At 34.3% G+C, this 18,376-nt stretch overlaps 2 protein-coding genes across 13 annotated transcripts; both read right to left on the bottom strand.

Annotated features, from left to right (window-relative positions):
• Positions 1 to 1,918: 1,918 nt before the first annotated feature.
• LOC110651109 (uncharacterized) lies at positions 1,919 to 8,588 on the bottom strand. Of its 12 annotated transcripts, none has more exons than XM_021806317.2 (7): positions 7,984 to 8,588; positions 6,609 to 6,702; positions 6,431 to 6,524; positions 5,410 to 6,090; positions 4,591 to 5,132; positions 4,025 to 4,508; positions 1,919 to 2,875 (listed from the first exon to the last, which is right to left on the bottom strand). In XM_021806317.2, exons 1-4 carry the CDS (start codon positions 8,002 to 8,004, stop codon positions 5,580 to 5,582), a joined length of 720 nt encoding a protein of 239 aa, XP_021662009.2. In that variant the 5' UTR covers positions 8,005 to 8,588; the 3' UTR covers positions 1,919 to 2,875; positions 4,025 to 4,508; positions 4,591 to 5,132; positions 5,410 to 5,579. The 12 variants fall into 12 exon arrangements, with proteins under 12 accessions (XP_021662009.2, XP_021662010.2, XP_057985911.1 ...); XM_021806318.2 differs by having other exon boundaries at positions 5,410 to 5,875; positions 5,969 to 6,090; positions 6,431 to 6,702; XM_058129928.1 differs by having other exon boundaries at positions 6,431 to 6,702; positions 7,984 to 8,035; positions 8,142 to 8,580.
• A 664-nt stretch (positions 8,589 to 9,252) lies between these two features.
• On the bottom strand, positions 9,253 to 18,347 carry LOC110650303 (probable E3 ubiquitin-protein ligase RZFP34). Its single transcript, XM_058129933.1, is given in 14 exon segments — positions 9,253 to 9,840; positions 9,948 to 10,059; positions 10,168 to 10,259; positions 10,376 to 10,458; positions 10,574 to 10,614; positions 11,112 to 11,155; positions 12,231 to 12,308; positions 12,654 to 12,686; positions 12,785 to 12,844; positions 15,194 to 15,281; positions 15,364 to 15,380; positions 15,383 to 15,609; positions 18,055 to 18,138; positions 18,287 to 18,347. Coding segments are annotated over 12 exon segments (783 nt in total). The 5' UTR covers positions 15,407 to 15,609; positions 18,055 to 18,138; positions 18,287 to 18,347; the 3' UTR covers positions 9,253 to 9,729.
• Positions 18,348 to 18,376: the final 29 nt, after the last annotated feature.

Here is an 18,376-nt window from a genome sequence, read left to right on the forward strand (position 1 = left end):
AATAAAAATAATAATATTAACATTAAAATAGTGATATTATTATCAAAAATACATTTTTAATAAGAATTTTATATTATTTTTTACACAATCTTTAATTAACAAATACATATATAATAAAAAATTAAAAAAAAATATTATTTAACTAACATGTGATTTAATTATATAATTAAAGATTATTAGATGATTTAGTGTCTGTAATACTAAAATTATTTTAAATGTTATAAAAATAAAAAAATAATATTAAATTATATACACAATTAAAAAATTAAATTATATATAATAAAATTATAAAATACATCTAAAAATATAAAAAAATTGTATAAAATTAGTTATTCAGTACGATATTAATACAATTTTAATTCAATTTTTAATAAATAATTAGAATCAAATCAAAATCAAAATAGTAAAAATAAATTTAATTAAATACATCCGATTCTTATAGTAATAATTTTTTTTTTTAATTCTCATACACCTTTTTAATTTAACTTAAAACCCCAAAACTATGCACAGCCTTAATAAAAATAATCTTAATATGATGTAATGAAGATTTTTTTTTTCCATAGTAAGAAAATTGCAGTGGCTTTATGAACATAGGCATATTGCAGAACCACATAATTTGTGTTCTTCTCAACATTGTTTATTTTCATTATTTTTGTTTATTTGCAATTTCACATCAGCAAAATACCATTTATATATAAAAAATAAAAAATATTTTTATTATTTAATTTTAATGTTAAGTAAAATTTTTACATTTTAATAAAATTATAAAAATCTAAAAATAAAAAATATTATTTTATTTTATTTTTTAAAAAAATAATTTAATTTTTCTTTAATAAAAAAATATTTTTTATTTACCTATTTTCTTAAGTCTCAAACACTAAAAAATAAATATTTTTGGTGAAATAAATGAAGCTTTAAGAATAAAGTCCTTTTCCTATTTGGTTGATCTTTATCATGCTTTTTTTTAAGTTAATAATATGGAAGATGTAATTACAGAGATGAGATCAATGTCACCCATTGTTTTGAATGGGAAGACGATCTAATGTTTCATTGGCGTATACATCGTAACAAGGATATTCTATATACAAGTAGGCCATCAGATCTCTTTAGCTCCGAAAAGGTAATTCTTGAATTTCATCATCTAGCATCAATCTTGATATGAATTCCTGACCACTTGTACTGCAAAGAAAATGCTCAATGACCCAGTGCTTTCATTGCAGAACAAGAAAGCTATACCAGGACCTGAAATATTTTGCTTTTCTCTCATGTTTGGTTCAGTTTATTTGGTAGGCCAAATAGAAAAAGAAGCTTAATCCCAAATACCAGATCAACAATTAATATCAGCAGACCGTTTAGAAAAATATAAATCCTCTTCACGATGTGTGATTGAATGTGCCTCCTTGATCTTCCCTGCATTCTATCAAACAAATCAAAAAAATTAATGAAACACCACCAATTTATTGATTCATTTCTAGTAGACTGGCTTACTATTGCTGCAAGCTCGTCTGATAAGCAAAACTAAGGCTTGAAAAAGGCAAGCTTTTCATCTGCCAACACATTCCATACAAAATACATTAGATGCAGCTACAAAAAGCTTTAATGTGTCTATGAATGTGCTTTACCATTAGCAAAGTTCCAGGCAAATATCCTACTTTAACGTTACCAGTGGTTGATCCTGACCATGTAACTTGCATATTACACATTTCCTACAATAGCAAAGTTTAAAAAAAAAAAAAAAAAAAAATACAAAACACTTCAGGTTGAGATGAACAATAAAGATACACTAATCCATATGCAAAGAATTACTGGGTGACCAAACATATCATGAGTCAAAATAGACTAAAAAGGTTCAAAAACTAACCTCAGCAGAATTAGAGAATTGAGATAATAAACTTCTTCATTCTTCTTCTTCTACTACTTCCTTTTTTTTCTTTGTTGTGTGTGTGTCTCTCTCCAAGCCCCAGTTAAGGATACGGCAAAATACGAAAGTCAATGCAATGTAGCTACACTGCTGAAGAATCTGAAATTCATGCACGCAGGAACCGAACTTTTTGAAGCACGCTGGTGCAAATTAATGACTTGGTATGAGTCAAATTGCAGCAGACAGGGAACAAAATTTCCTGTTCTCATCTAAAACATCAGTTGTATAACTAGAAAGCTGACAATGAAAATCTGATCACCTTTCAAAGGCCCAATCAAAGAAAATGTGGAAAAAGCGGATTCTCTCCTATTTGAGGGTTCACTTCAGGAGGTAAAGGCTGGAGCAAACCACTGCTAGACAAGTCTTCCAAGCCTTTGATATCGTGTTGCAAGCAAGTTGCATGCTCGATAACTAGAGGATCATCAGGAGGATTCTGCATAAGGGTAAGCAAGGCCTGCCAATAAACTTGAACTGCCAATAACGGCCTTGCAACCTGCCGACTTTTACATAAGATTGCCACCTTAATGACATGCTTACAAAGATGTCCTAGCCTTGAACAGGGACAGTCACATAGGGAGAATTCTGTACCATGATTCCAAACTATACATGCTAGACTTTTGTCAGTTTGAGAGATGACTTTTGCAAGTTGGAGATTTTGCTCATCCAACATCACATCAATGTCAGAAATATGCAAAGCCTGATGCAAAGAATTAGTTAAGAAAGACTCATCCCTTATATTTGCAAAATACCCACTTTCTTCACTGTATTGATCTAACCAATATAAGGAGTGAAATTCAGTGGTCAAAGTGTAGATTAACCAGTCAATCCTCGTCCAGGAATTGGAATGTCGCTCATTAAAAAGCTTTGATTTCAACCTCGTGTGATAGGATTCAATTGCAGCCAGGGGCTCTGCACCAGCCACAGGAAGAGACCTTATGCCATTAACCCACAACTCTGCAAGAGAGATCAAGTTAAAAATCAAAGTTCAAAATTACAAAATTATGGCTAAAACTTTTTAATGCAGTATGGAAAGATAAAATTTAAGAATTATTCTCATTGTAAAATTAGGAAATTTAAGAGTATTATTTAGGAATTTCATTCTTATTAGGTCTATTATTTAAGAATTTTGTTATTTTTCTAGCTTATTTTGGTTTAATTTAGTATTCCTAATTAGGATTCTAAAATCTTAATGTGATTGGGACTCCTAATTCCATAAATAAGACTTAGGATTTCTATTGCTATGAGAAAAAAGCTTTCTTATGACAATTTTTATAAGATCTATATATGTTGAGAATTAGTTTTCTCCTCAAGGATTGGTCCTTAATTTCTCTTAGTTTTTTATTCTTCTTTGTTTGTTTTACTTCACTTTTTTTGCCTCCTCCTGAGTTCCGAATTCCCTTTCTAGCAACCTATTCCTCCAAGAACAATAAAACAGTTATTGCATGATTAAAGTTACATTCAAAGCATATTACTTTCAGAATTTAGGTCCATATATGTTTTATTTAGGCTCTCTACCTAAGACAGTGCAATTAAGGACCAGGCAATTCCATGACAGTGTTCAAAGCAAAAATGTAACAGCTAAGAATTTAAGCCATAGTCAAGGATTTTTTTAATCCTTTTATTGGAACTTTAGTCAAGGTCTTTATTTACACTTTAAACAGCCATAATGAGTTGGTAGCCGAATGAAAAAAGATAATATGGTATTAGATATATATCAACAATGAAATTATAACTTTATATTACTTGAATATTCCAATGGACCAACAATTTCCCATATAACAGTTATTTTCCATTATACGTCACTATATACGTTTTATTGTCTAAAACTCTACTCCATTTTGATTTTCCACATATATTTCATCAGTGAAAATGTCGAAAAGTAACCGTAGACAAAAGGAAATTTTCATGTATATGTCATTTTTTACACTTCATAATGTATTTGAAGATGTTAGAAAATTGATCAAATACCAATGTTACATATTACATCTCATTATGTTGCACTTACTAAGCTCAATATCATACTCCAACATACATCCTAATAACAACTACGGCAAAATAATTTCATGATAAAGATTGTACATAAAGAATAACCTATTCTCATACTTTAATATATCAAATATGCTATTGAAGCTATTTACCGAACACAGTGTGGCACATGACCTGCTGTGGAAAAAATAAGAAACAATGAATAATAAACAAATGGATGAGAAAAATCTTTTGATAATTGGAAAGACAGGTCCAAGAACAGATAAGTAGAAAAAAGGTTCCTCCAACCAAAGGAAGAGAAGCTGTGTGATTCGAAGAAGATGAGGTCAAGCATAAAAGAAACACACCTATATATGGTAACCAACTCCTCTTGAAATAATCCACAAAGACACTTTGGTCAACATATACTTGCATGAACTCTTCAATCGCATCCACAACATTTGGTCCACTTCTTGTAGAATACAAAATCCAGCCCAATTGCTTAAACATCTCTCGCTGCACATCAATGTTGCAGCATTTCTTTAAAAGGCTTCTTATCCAAGCACGACGAACATGCCAGGTGCATAATAGCACCTGACAATGGAAAGCTTCTCTGCAAAATCTGCATGATCTTTGCATTATATTCCCTTTCTGAAATCAAAGTTAAAAATATGAATTTGAAGGAGCCCCACTAAGAAATTTACCTTATGACAGAAATTTCAAGGGAAGGATCATCCTAGAAAGGCACTGGGCCTCCATCTGGGATCCTTGGTCCGGATTTTTTCAGCTAGAGAACCAAACCATTTGTGGATATCTGGACTAATCAATGAGGTAATGACCCACACAACCAGAATTGCATTTTGAGACGAGTCAAAAACAAGTAAAGTACACAAGGGATACTGTAAAAGGGTTGGAAGATTACTAAATCGGCACCAGAAGCATTAACACAAGCTAGCTTTTATCTGCCATAGTATACTATAATGCATTCCAACTCAACTTTTAGTCACAATGGTTTCTAGCCAGAAGTCTCATCAGCTTAATGACCCTATCCATAGAGTTTTAAAGAATTTGAAAGTCACAAAGCATAAAATAATTGAAACTAATGTGACACCACCTACCTTGATTATTAATTATTCAGAATCTGAGTAGAAAGATGGTTCATGTGCAACTTCTATAAGTTAATGCTGTCACAACTTACCATGCAATTTCAAGAGCTCCAAAATGCATAGAGCATATAGATTTGCTCCTGAAAAGCATTTTTTGCAACAAAATTTTAACATATTTTGCAACAAAATTTTAACATATTTTGCATTATTTTGGAGAAAAAAAAAAAGGAACACTTTTCTTTCCAATTTTTAGAAAAGACTAACGGTACAACAACCTCTTAACCTAAAATTTTCTCCACATCCTACTCATGGTTCTCAAGTTCATTATTAACCTAAGTTGTAATTTGGAACAGATAATGACAGTTATCCCAGAATCCTGAACCTAGTATTAAGTTCACAATTGAGATAGCACATTACCTTATGTTTCTTCAAGCCAAATGTTGAATGAGAAGCTCCAGAACCACTATGCCCATAACGGAGCATCTGCTGCAACTGCCAATCTGTCTGTATACCCAGAATAAATGGATTGGCATTAGAACTATCTTGGAAGTAAAAAACATACTTCCGATGGCGTTGCACCCACATTTTTACACTGCAATCATCATTTGCATGCAATTTGTGGAAGAATTACGAAGAACCCTTTCCATGTTACGAACATCCCCTTCCATGTTATGAACATCATTCCGAGAGAGAAAATCATCACGGTTGTGTGGGCCACTATGGCCCTGCACCACCTCAGCATGATGTTGTATTATATTGTCCAAAGATATTCCAACATAAAGCATAAACATTACTTTCTGGCGCAATTCTTCTGAAATCCTTGGAGCATACATAGCTCTTGTCCCCACAGCGTCCAGATCAAGTATCCCATGGCAAGGAGCCCCTGTTTTATCCACATGTTTTTTTTTATTATATATGATAAGAGCCAGGAAAGGATGGGTGTATAAGCGTTTTACAGTAAAATGGCAAAGGCAACCTCTCATCACATGGTGCCTTCCAGGCCTACTTCCCTTCCCAGTTGCAGGTTTGATGTTAGAGCCATCCCCTATACCAGACTCAATATCTCGGTAGTCTTCAGGACCATATGAACACCAATATCTGAAAAATGACCATGACAACTCAGAAATTACTTGGACAAAACTAAAAGAGTTACTAAAAGCACATATCTTAACAGTAAGAGAACTTGACACTAATAAGCTAAGAAAATTCTCTTCTTGAATGTTCTCTCTTTCATTCAAGCACAAGAATTAAAAATGCTGAGCTTCAGGGGGAAATACATATTCATTCTGTATGATTTTTACCTTAATGATTTCAAGTAGCTCTTGGAAGAGAGCATTTCACAAAACCAAGCAGCACCAATTTTTTACAATGATTTTAACATAGAACTGGAAAAAGAAGATGGTGCCATCGAAGCACCACACAAAAGTTTGTGACCTACAGTGTATATTCAAGAGAGCCATCAACCCTTGGTTTGCTGATGCTCCCTTCAGATCTCTTCCTCCTTGACTCAATGCGGAAACTGGCAGGGCATTCTGCATTTGAAGATTCTCCTTTTACAAAATCACCCACTCTAGCAAAAGGAATAAGAGCAATATCATCACCACCTTGACAACCACCTTCTATTTTCACCCACTTTATATGGGTTGCAGAAAACTCTGCACAAGGTGGATCTTGCACTAGAAGATTAAGGATATCCTCCATTCTTGGCATCTGCAATTTAAAATGAAAAATAGAACAATATGATGATTTAATCAAATCAAATGAAAGATGCATAGAACAACCTTTTCTTTTGCATTCACTAGTAGGGTTCGTAATAAGAATTATTTTCATTGTAATCCTAAAAAATATCAGGAATAAAAATGCACCTAATTCAGAAATTTTAGTGAATAAATAAAAAATCATAGGGAAAAAGTATTTATGGTTAGCATTATTTCATTTATTTTCCATACAAATTAGAAGGTTAACTCAGGTGGTCAGACCAGAACAAAACATCACACTAGGTCTCCCAAATCTAGAAGAACTTGGCACAACTAATACTCAACTTTTAATAATGCACATTATACAAAAGTTTGAGCAGACATTGCAAAGAAAATGTTATGACTAATAAGGAGAATAATGGGCTGTGATTGTATGTGAGAGTAACAGAATAGTTAGGGTGGCCTGTGATAGTTAGCTGAAGAATTGAAAATTGTAGGAAGATTGTAATTGGTGGGAACAATTATGGGAAGGGCTGGTAGCCGTATAAATAATAGCTATTGTAACTGAAGATCATTCTGGAAAATATCAAGAATCTATTCAATTTCTCTCTCATTCTCTCCATTATCTTCTCCCTAAAACTCTATTTCTTTCTCTGCTCTATTTCTATTCTTTTTGCTACTTGAGATCCGATTGTTAGGGAATCTACTACATAACAGAAACCAAAGTCACTACTTAAGCAATAAGCATAAAGAACAAGAGATAGAAAGAACAATTGGATAGGTTAACAGATAACATACAAATATAAAAAAAAAAAAGTTAAAAAGAAAAGACCCTTAGCCAATAATATCATCACATTTTGTCCCAGAAGTTCATAATAATTTTTTAACAATATATGCAACAACAACAAAGCCTTAATCCCAAACTAGTTGGGTGTCAAGTATATAAATCCTTTTTCGCCATTTAGCTCTGTTGGACATCAAGTCCGCATCAATATCCAAAGCTTGTGAAACAATAATAATATAAGGCCAATGCAACAGGAAAGAGCTATTTGATACTTGACTGCTAGCATATCTGGCCTTATATCCCCATTCAATCAGCTTGATCCTCCTCTCACCATTTGATTCAAAATTTGAGTGAAACATATATTTATATCAGTGCATGTAAAACTACTAAAAAGGCAAGTAAACAACTTGTAATTTTGCTACATTTTAAGTAATCTCAAAACCAAGAACCAGGAAATATTCCTAAAAAATGATAGAAGAGACTAATTCATAAAATTTTATTATAAAATACCTTGGGTTCATGGCCCTTCATGGTTGTAGCAAAAAAGAAGAACCCTATCGTCCTGAAATTGATTGGATAAAATAAATTACAAATCAATAAGAAACAGAGAAAGAAATTTTCCCGAAGAGGGAAAAAAATGAATAGAAGGAAATTGAAGAAATCAATACAGTGGAAACTCTTAAGTATATCTTATCTAAAGAAACGAATTCTCAATCTGGAAAGACGATGATGACGAGGTCATTGATCCGAATTGAAAGTGTTAAACAGTAAGGCGTGCAACGTGGTCCGCCGGAGCTCCGATCGAAATTCTCCCTTCCCGTTTCTACTTCGGTTTGCGATGATTTGTTTTTTGCGCGCGAAGCAATAACGAAAGTGATACATAGAAAGGATGAGATCAGAATCTGATTTATATAGAGGTTCTTTAGAAGGTTTGAGGTTGAGGCTTTTACATTCCAGAGACTTCAAAATTAACTGTTTACAAACGAAAGCGAAAGCCGTGAGCCATTCCTTTTTGCAACTTTCCTAAACTTCGTTTACAGGCTGCCCAGAAAACATCTTCCCTTTTTCAAATGTGAATGGGCTAAGATTTAATACAGCCATATTCACGGTAAAGTGTAGCAGAAAAAAAAAACACGCATCTAATGCGTTACAGTCGATGACGTTGGTGACATCAACAGGTATGAGTATGAGATAAAGTGATGGTGACATCGTCGGTGCGAGAATGAGACAAGGATGGACCTAACAGCATGGGATTATAGCTCTTACTGTAGCTGAAGCTAGTCCGTGAATGGGTCTTGTTTCTGAATTTGACACAGGGTCGTGGAGCCTGACAGGTTGGGATAAGATTTTGTAAAAGATTGTTATTGTAAAATATCTTTCTCAAGTATGGTCTGGCACGAATATTTGTATTAATATTTCCCATGCTTATCCACTACGTTAAAGTTAAAAAGAGTTTTTTTTTTTTCTACTAAATCAAGTTAAAATGTATATTATATTTAAATTGAGAGAAGAAAAATAATAATAATAATAATAATAATAATAATAATAATAATAATGAAGAGAAGAAAATATTTTTTTTTATACTTAGATAAAAAAATTATTTTATAAATAATAAAATTATAATTTTACTTTTATATTAAAAAATAAAAATTTATAAGATATAATAATATACTTATAATTTTATATAATTTTTTCTAATCTTTCTTCTATTTAAAAAAAAAATTATTTTTCTCTTAAATTATTTTTCTCTTTTCACTTTCTATCAATCCAAACACAAAATAACGAAAAATGAATTTTTCTATTAAATTTTTTTTCTCTTTTCACAAGACGGCCACATAAAACCCCCTGTAGGAGCCTATCAGAAACATATTTTGCTCCAACTTCTGCAACCTCGTACCCAGCACTGGGCCTCGTAGAATTACTGCAGCATAGTTTTAACTTCTGAAAATAACATCTGCTACGAAACACAAGGAAAGGACCAGGGAAAATGGGAGAGAAGCAACATTTTGACTAACATTGATTCACTTCACCACAGGTACAAAGAAAACGGAAGACACAAAAAGAAAAAAAAAGGGGGAAAACACAAGCCCCACACAAAGATGCAACGGGATGCAGAACCACCGGATCATACATTATCCCATCCATAAGTATTGCGGAGGTGGCTGAAAAGGCAAATTAACACCCCCCAAACTGATGATGCATCCCGTATTTGAAGCTATCATCACTGTAATTTCCAAAGTTATATAGTCTGCCGTCTCAGCTTCTTGTTTGACGGGTATTGTATGACTTGCAATCCAAGCATTTCTGAGCTACAATATGGTATTGCACTTGCGAAGTCTTTCCACAGTCATTGCAAAGGATCCAAACCTGTTGTAAACAGACCACCATCAGTATTTACGACGTCATGCTGCTTTGTAAAAGAACAGCTTAAAACAGTAGCGGAAAAGAATGGAAGAGTGAGAGACAGAGAACACCATTTTATTCTGGTAAGATTCTGGCATTGGCGTTGATGCAATTTCCATATCAAATTTCTCCCATACATTAGACATATCACAAACTGACTTTGAGCAGAGAGGACAAGCATATCTGTTACAGTGAATAATGTATCATTTGTAAATATTCTGCACCAAAATGCTTATAAAGGATTGAGGAATTAAATAGAATAGAAACAGAAATGGCTGCCAAGGCACTTTCTGGTAGTGTTCTCTGATCTCCTTTAAGCAGTTCTCATGAATTATGTGTCCACGTGGCAATACAGTGACGTAATATCTCGACTCAAATAAAAACTGCAGATAATCATTTGAATCACAACTGCAGAGTTAGGCAGTAGCCATTGTCCAAATGCACTGATCTATCATCATAAGAGAGAAATAGCCAAGAAAAGGGTCAAGAGACAATCTACCTCAAAGCAAACAGGGCAGTCATGTTGCATTGCCCCCTCTACACATGGATGGTTGTTCTTCAGAAGAATCGAGTAGCAACAGCCTACATAGCACACAGAGCAGAACAATTCCACATGTTGATCATGTCATAACTCATAACAGCTGGAGAGTTCAAACAAAAATATAGTTGCAAAATTTATACGATAGCAACAGCTTACCACAATTGTAACAATGGAAGAAATTCTCACGACCTCCAATTCTGCTGAGTAATAAATCCTAGTTAGATATATATTAAAAAACACACAGAAGAGTAGCCGGAAAAAAAAAAGATGCATAAATGAATCAACAATGCTTTTGTTAGGTGGAAGAAACATAGTAGTAAACAATTTCACTATCATGTAAGCGAAGTCACCGATGAAAGATCTCTTTTTATTATCCATAGGCAAACCTGAACCATGTTTATTAAGTTTTTTTTTTTATAATTTAATCAATCTTCTGCAAAGTAATATCTTAGGAGCAGGAATGTTTGCTTAACAAAATAATTAAATGGAAAAAAATGGAGATTAAAAGGGAAGTGTTTGTTTCTAGTCAGAGCCCAAACACTGTACATATTTGTTCTAATGGTTCTCCTCTAGTCAAATAAAGCCAAATAACCAGCAATTTGAGAATTGATATATTTTAGCCTGCCGCTAAAAGAGAGTAGTTCTTTCTCCAATTATTGTAAAGACAAGCTATAAAGCAGAGAGATAGGCATACCTGCAAATCCCACAGCCATCACAATGATACTGTTTCTTAGATGTCTTAGCATGCCAATCCCAATAGTTCAAAAGAAAAAGGAAAAATGCATTAAAGAACCCTTGAAGTTTTTGCTATTGAGCCCTTTAACTGAAGTTACATTTTGTTGACCCCTAAATTTTTTCAATTTGGTGCTATTTAGTACTAGTTTCACATAAAAAATAATAATAATAATATAGACCCAAAAGCAGAATTGCCATTAAGAAAAGACAAGGATCTAATATCAGGTAATAAACTATTCGTACATTCAGGGTACAACAGTGATGTTTACAATCTGTAATGCATTTGCTATAATAATACCCAATATTGTACTTCAACTCAAATCAACTCAACTCAACTCAACTAAGCCTTCATCACAAAAATTTGGGGCCGGCTATATGGATTCGCTTTCTCCACTCTAAACGATTTTGGGTTAAATCCTCAGAAATGTGTAATACTTCTGGGTCATGTTGTACTACTCTCCTCCAAGTCAATTTGGGTCTACCCCTTTTTTTCTTGCTATCATCTAACCTAATGTGCTCTACTTGTCTAACTGGAGCCTCCGTACGTCTACGCTTCACATGACCAAACCACCTCAATCTCCCTTCTCTCAACTTATCCTCAATTGGCACCACTCCTATCTTTTCTCTAATACTCTCGTTACGGACTTTATCTAGTCTAGTATGGCCACTCATCCACCTTAACATTCTCATCTCTGCAATTCTTATCTTAGACGTATACGACTCTTTCAGTGCCCAACACTCAGACCCAATATTATACCTGTTGCAATTAATTAGTACTCAATAACACCTAATTAAATAGTTCCAAGGAACTAATAGAACATACTACCAGTTGGAGGGCTCAACAGCAAAACTCCAAAATGTCATGGGTTTCATAAAGGATTTTGCCAAAAGGGGAAAAAAAAAAAAAAAAGGATCTGCACCACACCTTAATGCAGAACCGTGTAAGACAATCCTATTGTGGCACAATAACACATGATCAATGCTACATTTGGCACCAAAATTCATAGTCCAATTTCAAAACAAGTTTTCTTAATTCATGGCGAAACACACCAATAAAAAGATAGAATTAGCTACTTACATCATCATCAAACAGCTTGCAAGTCTCACAGAAGAACCTTCCCATACATACCCCACAGTTAATACAAAATTGTTGAAACTGGTCATAACAGCAAACCAGCCCCCAAATGATATCAATTACATATCCAAATGCTAATTCCCACAGAAATGATATGCAAGGGAAAAAAAAGTTAGTTTTAACTTCCATTTTAGGGAAATTTAAACATTTTTTAAAAGATGGTAATAAATTAGCCAAGATGAAATCAACTATTTGATTTATAATCTTCCAATCTCAAGTCCTCACTTTATTTCTTTGTTTCTGTATTCTTCCATCTAGGAGCCATGTTTACAAGACACAATCATAAAAGGCTTTTTTATTCATATTCCATAACTTTCCAACATGAATTTGCCTAAATGTGATATTATGAATACGAAAAGTACTCACCCCTTGTTCAGTGCCACAAAGTGAACATATCACCTGGAAAAGAAAATGTTATCAGAGTAATACTAATATTTAATAAACTCATGATGTATTTACCAGAATAACCCATGGATGGAAGGAAAACTAATAAGTACCTGTCTCACTTCATGGTGCGGCATGTCATGTCTAAGCTTCTGGTCAACATTGATATTATTCTGTACCAAACAAAAATTTTATTTCTATCTGATGATATTAAAATTCACCAACACAAATATTCAAAAAAATAGAATTACTGGTTCTCAGAGCTAACTTTAGGTGGCATCAAAACAGACAGCTGCAATTAATTGTATCCAAAACAAAACTCTACTATAGTTGCAAGCCAAAACAGAAGATAGTAATCCAGTGAATCATAATGTTGAATTCTACACCATATAAGATGATAGCACCGAGGCAGTGCAACAAATGCATAATCACAAGTAGAACTTGATTCTCGACTAGTTAGATGCAGGAGTTTTTAACAAGCATACTACCGTCTGTCCTTTAATGGATCAAAACTAAATTGTCTTGCATGAGGTGCTGACAATTTCAAAATGACATCAACTCAACTCAACTCAACTCAACTAAGCATTTATTCCAAAAATTTGGAGTCGGCTATATGGATTCGTTTTTTCCACTCTAAACGATTTGGGTTAAATCCTCAGAAATGCGTAATACTTCTAGGTCATGTTGTACTACTCTCCTCCAAGTCAATTTAGGTCTACCCCTTTTTTTCTTTCTATCCTCTAACCTAATATGCTCTACTTGTCTAACTGGAACCTCTGTATGTCTATGCTTCACATGACCAAACCACCTCAATCTCTCTTTTCTCAACTTATCCTCAATTGGCACCACTCCTACCTTTTCTCTCTAATACTCTCATTACAGACTTTCTCTAGTCTAGTATGGCCACTCATCCACCTTAACATTCTCATCTCTGCAACTCTTATCTTAGACGCATACGACTCTTACAGTGCCCAACACTCACTACCATATAACATAGCCGATCGTATGACTGTATGGTAAAATTTTCCTTTCAACTTATTAGGAATCTTGCGATCACATAGAACTCCCGTGGCATGTCTCCACTTCAACCATACGGCTTTAATCCTATGACTAACATCCTCCTCACATCTCCCATCTACTTGAAAAATTGAACCGAGATATTTAAAGTGATTACTTTGGGATAGTACCACTCCATCCAAACTAACTCCTTCCCTATTACCAGTTTGGCCTTCACTAAACTTGCAATGCATGTATTCTGTCTTCGTTCTACTTAACTTAAAGCCCTTTGACTCTAGAGTACTTCTCCAAAGCTCTAGCTTTCTATTGTTTCCTTTTCGCGTCTCATCTATCAGAACAATATCATCCACAAACATCATGCACCAAGGAATACTCTCTTGTATATGTTTCGTCAATTCATCTAAAACTAATGTAAAAAGGTAAGGGCTTATAGCTGATCCTTGGTGTAACCCAATTGAGATCGAAAAATCTCATGTCCCCTCCCACTGTACGCACAATAGTAGTTGCTCCTTCATACATATCTTTCAACACTTGTATATACCTAATAAATACCATTTTTTGTTCTAACACACTTCATAAGACATCTCTTGGAACACTATCATAAGCTTTCTCCAAATCAATAAAAACCATGTATAGATCTTTCTTCACATCTCTATATTTCTCCATCAAGTTTCTAATGAGAAAGATTGCTTCCATAGTTGAACGACCGGGCATGAAGCCAAATTGATTGAGAGAGATAGAAGTATTATGACGTAATCGATGCTCCACAACTCTCTCCCACAACTTCATAGTATGGCTCATGAGTTTAATTCCCTTATAGTTTGGACAACTCTATATGTCTCCCTTATTTTTAAAAATAGGTACTAAAATACTCCTCCTCCATTCATCAGGCATTTTCTTTGAGTTTAGAATCTTATTAAATAATTTAGTTAACCACGCCACTCCCATATCTCCCAAACACTTCCACACTTCAATTGATATTCCATCGGGTCCACAGGCTTTACCCACTTTCTTCAAAATGACATTAAAACAAGGAAAATTGATTTGCAACTAAAACAGAAAATAAAAAAGTTTGATGCAAAGAAAGGGTAATTATAGATCTTTCACATGACACACTTTCTCCCGTTTGTCATGATAACTAATTATATTCCCTCTCAAATCATTTTCACCTTACATTCATTTGCCTCCCCTTTCCCAGACTTTGTATCTGAAGTGGGAGGAAGGAGTCATAAGATTCCTGATCAAAATTGGCTTCCATGGGCCGATAGTCCTTACAAGTATCTCTCCCTCAACCACTCTTGAATAAAAATGTACAAGACTTGGGTAAAAAATAGAGAAATTTAAATGAAAAACTATATTTCCAATACTGTTGCTTCTTTTCCCACAAAGCATTTGAGCTACAAGCCAATCACAGCCAAGCTGGATGCTTGTGCACTATCAATAAAGCAAATGAACAAACTGATGAATTAATGCATACATACAGCGAGAGTAAACTAATAACTCACCTTTGACTCATTATGACAGTGACGGCAATCAAAGATCTCATCACAACAAGGGGCTCTAATAAGGCACCTTCTACGATAATGTGGACATCTGCAAAGAAAGCATAAGATATAAACAAATTGTAGTGAAAGGAATTGGTAAAACTAACAAGACAAACAGGGAAGGACCTTACCCATACTTCATATAACCTTATCTAGCATTTCCAAAATCTTCATATTGTTTGATTCTTCTGAAACTTCTTCATTCAATTGCTAAGAGTGTGAATCCATTGACTTTGTTTCACTGTCTTTGCTAACAGAATGTTGAATGGTTCGCACCATTTGCAGACTCTCAAAACTCTTGATTTCCCCCATTGCATATAATGCCTTCAAACTCGACAATAATGCGACTCTACAAGCAGGCAGCAACCCAAGATGACCTGCATGTAGGAACATATTTAGAAAAGATTCTAAAACCTTCAAAGGTATATTTAGTCACCCGAACAAGCCACACAAGCCTCCCATGAGTGTTGCTTTCTTCTATACTGCTGCAGATCAATTGAAATCAGCAACAACATAATCCAATTAAGGCTGAACAGCTCCAAAGTCCAATCAGCAATACTCCAAGAGAAGAATCATCAAAACAAGTAGATCTATAAAAATCCATATTATAATTATATGCAGCACTGAGGTACTCCAATGCCTTCAGCTGTGATTAGTAAGAACAGCATTGCATGATTAGTTGATTCCTTGAAGAAGTACCAGAACCAAGTTCAATTATTCTGGACTTGACCATTAGAGGCCTCAACCTACGGTAAAAGCAATACACCACAACCAAATGCATTCTAAAAAGTAATAAAAATGAGGGAAAGAGTGCAGAAATGTGCTTGTTGATTGTCCATCAAGGACAGGCCTACCTCGGTTGGCAACTCTGAACCAAGCCTCCTCTGAAAAGTGAACTCACCCCAAAAAAAAAAAAAAAAAAATTAGCATCGTTGGAACATCAGATACCTCCCTTGTGTAGGATAAGGCTTATTTAACCTCAGCTGGTTCGCTTGTTATCTAAAATCAGGGGATTTTTCATACAGCTAGCAGGTTCACAACCCTACTGCCCATTCCAGAAAGTGATCTTGCTCTTCTCCAACCACCAACTTCCCCAAATCAATAGAGCACATCTCCATTCTACTAAGAAGGGTTTGTTCTAGAAGAAAATTGGAGTTGGAAAAAGATATAGAACTAAGTATTAATACCTACCACCCACTGATTTGATGGCATGAGTCAGTGAATGTCATCTAGCTCTATGAACATGATTTCAAATAACGGTTGAAAGAAAAGGATACACAGATATAAAGAATTCAAGTGAAGTGACTGATGAAGGAAAAGAGATTGAAGGCTAGACTCAGTGTCTGGAGGGAATGTCATTACAGAAGTGGGTGTACATCACTGTCTTATGTCTTACATGTTCAAATCCCTTGCTTTATTGCAGAACCACTTTATTGTTCACAAGTATGATAAATAAACATGTATTCCTAGTGTTAAACTTCCAAAATTGGTTAATATGGCATATCCAAGAGGAACACTGCCATGTAGAGACGTCCTAATTCTACACAGGCACTCTCCCATCTTGTATACTTGCAACTGACGATATGTATAATTGAAATCAACAAAAGAAATTCATTCTAGCATCCTAACAGAGCGGAGGTGAATGAATGGGCTAAAAAGATTAGCCTTACTTGAGCTTGGACCATTTATAAGGTTAGAACTAACCAATTAGTTACTTGCCTTGACACTTATAAACCCCTTAAACTTGATGTCTCTTTTAATATGGGACTCTTAACAGTAATTCTAGAAAACAAGGACTGCTTGATGCTATGTCCCTTCCACTAGATCTTTGATAGCGACTTTGATTAGTCGGTCACATTTCAAGGACAAACAAGAAAAGAGAGTTATCCAACTCAGACCCATGTATAAGGCATCGCATCTGTAATCAACAAGCACAAGACCGTAACAGAAAATATAAAGCTACCATCAAAGTGTGAAATTTTATCCAGAACTTTCCACTGTAATTGTTGATCAGTTTATTGTTCTATATGTTTTTAGCTGTTTTGTACTTTAATTACCTACAACTTGCACAGTGTACATGGAAGCAACATGCCAGAAATGAAGTTAAAGACCAATACACAATGGAACTAATAGTCACCAAAAGGATGTGATCTATTTTCTCCAAAGATATCAGTCTTCATAATAATATCAAATATTATAGAACCAACTTCAAGAATCCATTTCATCAGCATTTTTCCCAGTTAATCAAGAACACAATTCACCGTGAAGTTTGCTTGAAGACAAAGTTATAAAGTTTAACTGAAAGAGAGGAAAAAAACCAAAATATGATATGCGGAAAAAGTCCAGTCCACAAGAAAGATTCCCTCAGCAATATCAAACCAACCGAACACTTATTTTCTCAAAATATCAGCAAAAGCTACTACAATGCACCGAAATCACTGTCCAACTCCAAATATTAACGGGAAACTATCGAGAAACAGAAGGAAAACGACAAATGCACACCGCCGATTCGCATGCCGAAAGAATAAATTTATCCAATAAAGACAGCAGCACACACGGAATATTTACGAAGGATGAGCGACAACTGAAACATTGTCTAAAATAGCAAAACACCCACTTCACAAGCAGCAAGAACAAACTGCACTCCACACATGAATCAACAAAGCACAAATTATACACATCAAGCAGACATGCCAACCCGAAACTAAATATTGCAAAACTAAGACTTGGAAAAGGCAAGCTTTTCATCTGCCAACACATTCCATACAAAATATATTAGATGCAGCTACAAAAAACTTTAATGTGTCTATGAATGTGCTTACCATTTGCAAAGTTCCAAGCAAATATCCAACTTTAACGTTACCAGCCGTTGATCCTGACCATGTAACTTGCATATTACACATTTCCTACAATAGCAAAGTTAAAAAAAAAAAAAAATACAAAACACTTCAGGTTGAGATGAACAATGAAGATACACTAATCCATATGCAAAGAATTACTGGGTGACCAAACATATCATGAGTCAAAATAGACTAAAAAGGTTCAAAAACTAACCTCAGCATAATTAGAGAATTGAGATAATAAACTTCTTCTTTCTTCTTCTTCTTCTTCCTTTTTTCTTTTTTTTTTTTTTTTTTTTTTTGT

The sequence above is a fragment of the Hevea brasiliensis genome, chromosome 11 (assembly GCF_030052815.1).
Source record: "Hevea brasiliensis isolate MT/VB/25A 57/8 chromosome 11, ASM3005281v1, whole genome shotgun sequence".
In the NCBI taxonomy this organism is placed as follows: Eukaryota; Viridiplantae; Streptophyta; class Magnoliopsida; order Malpighiales; family Euphorbiaceae; genus Hevea; species Hevea brasiliensis.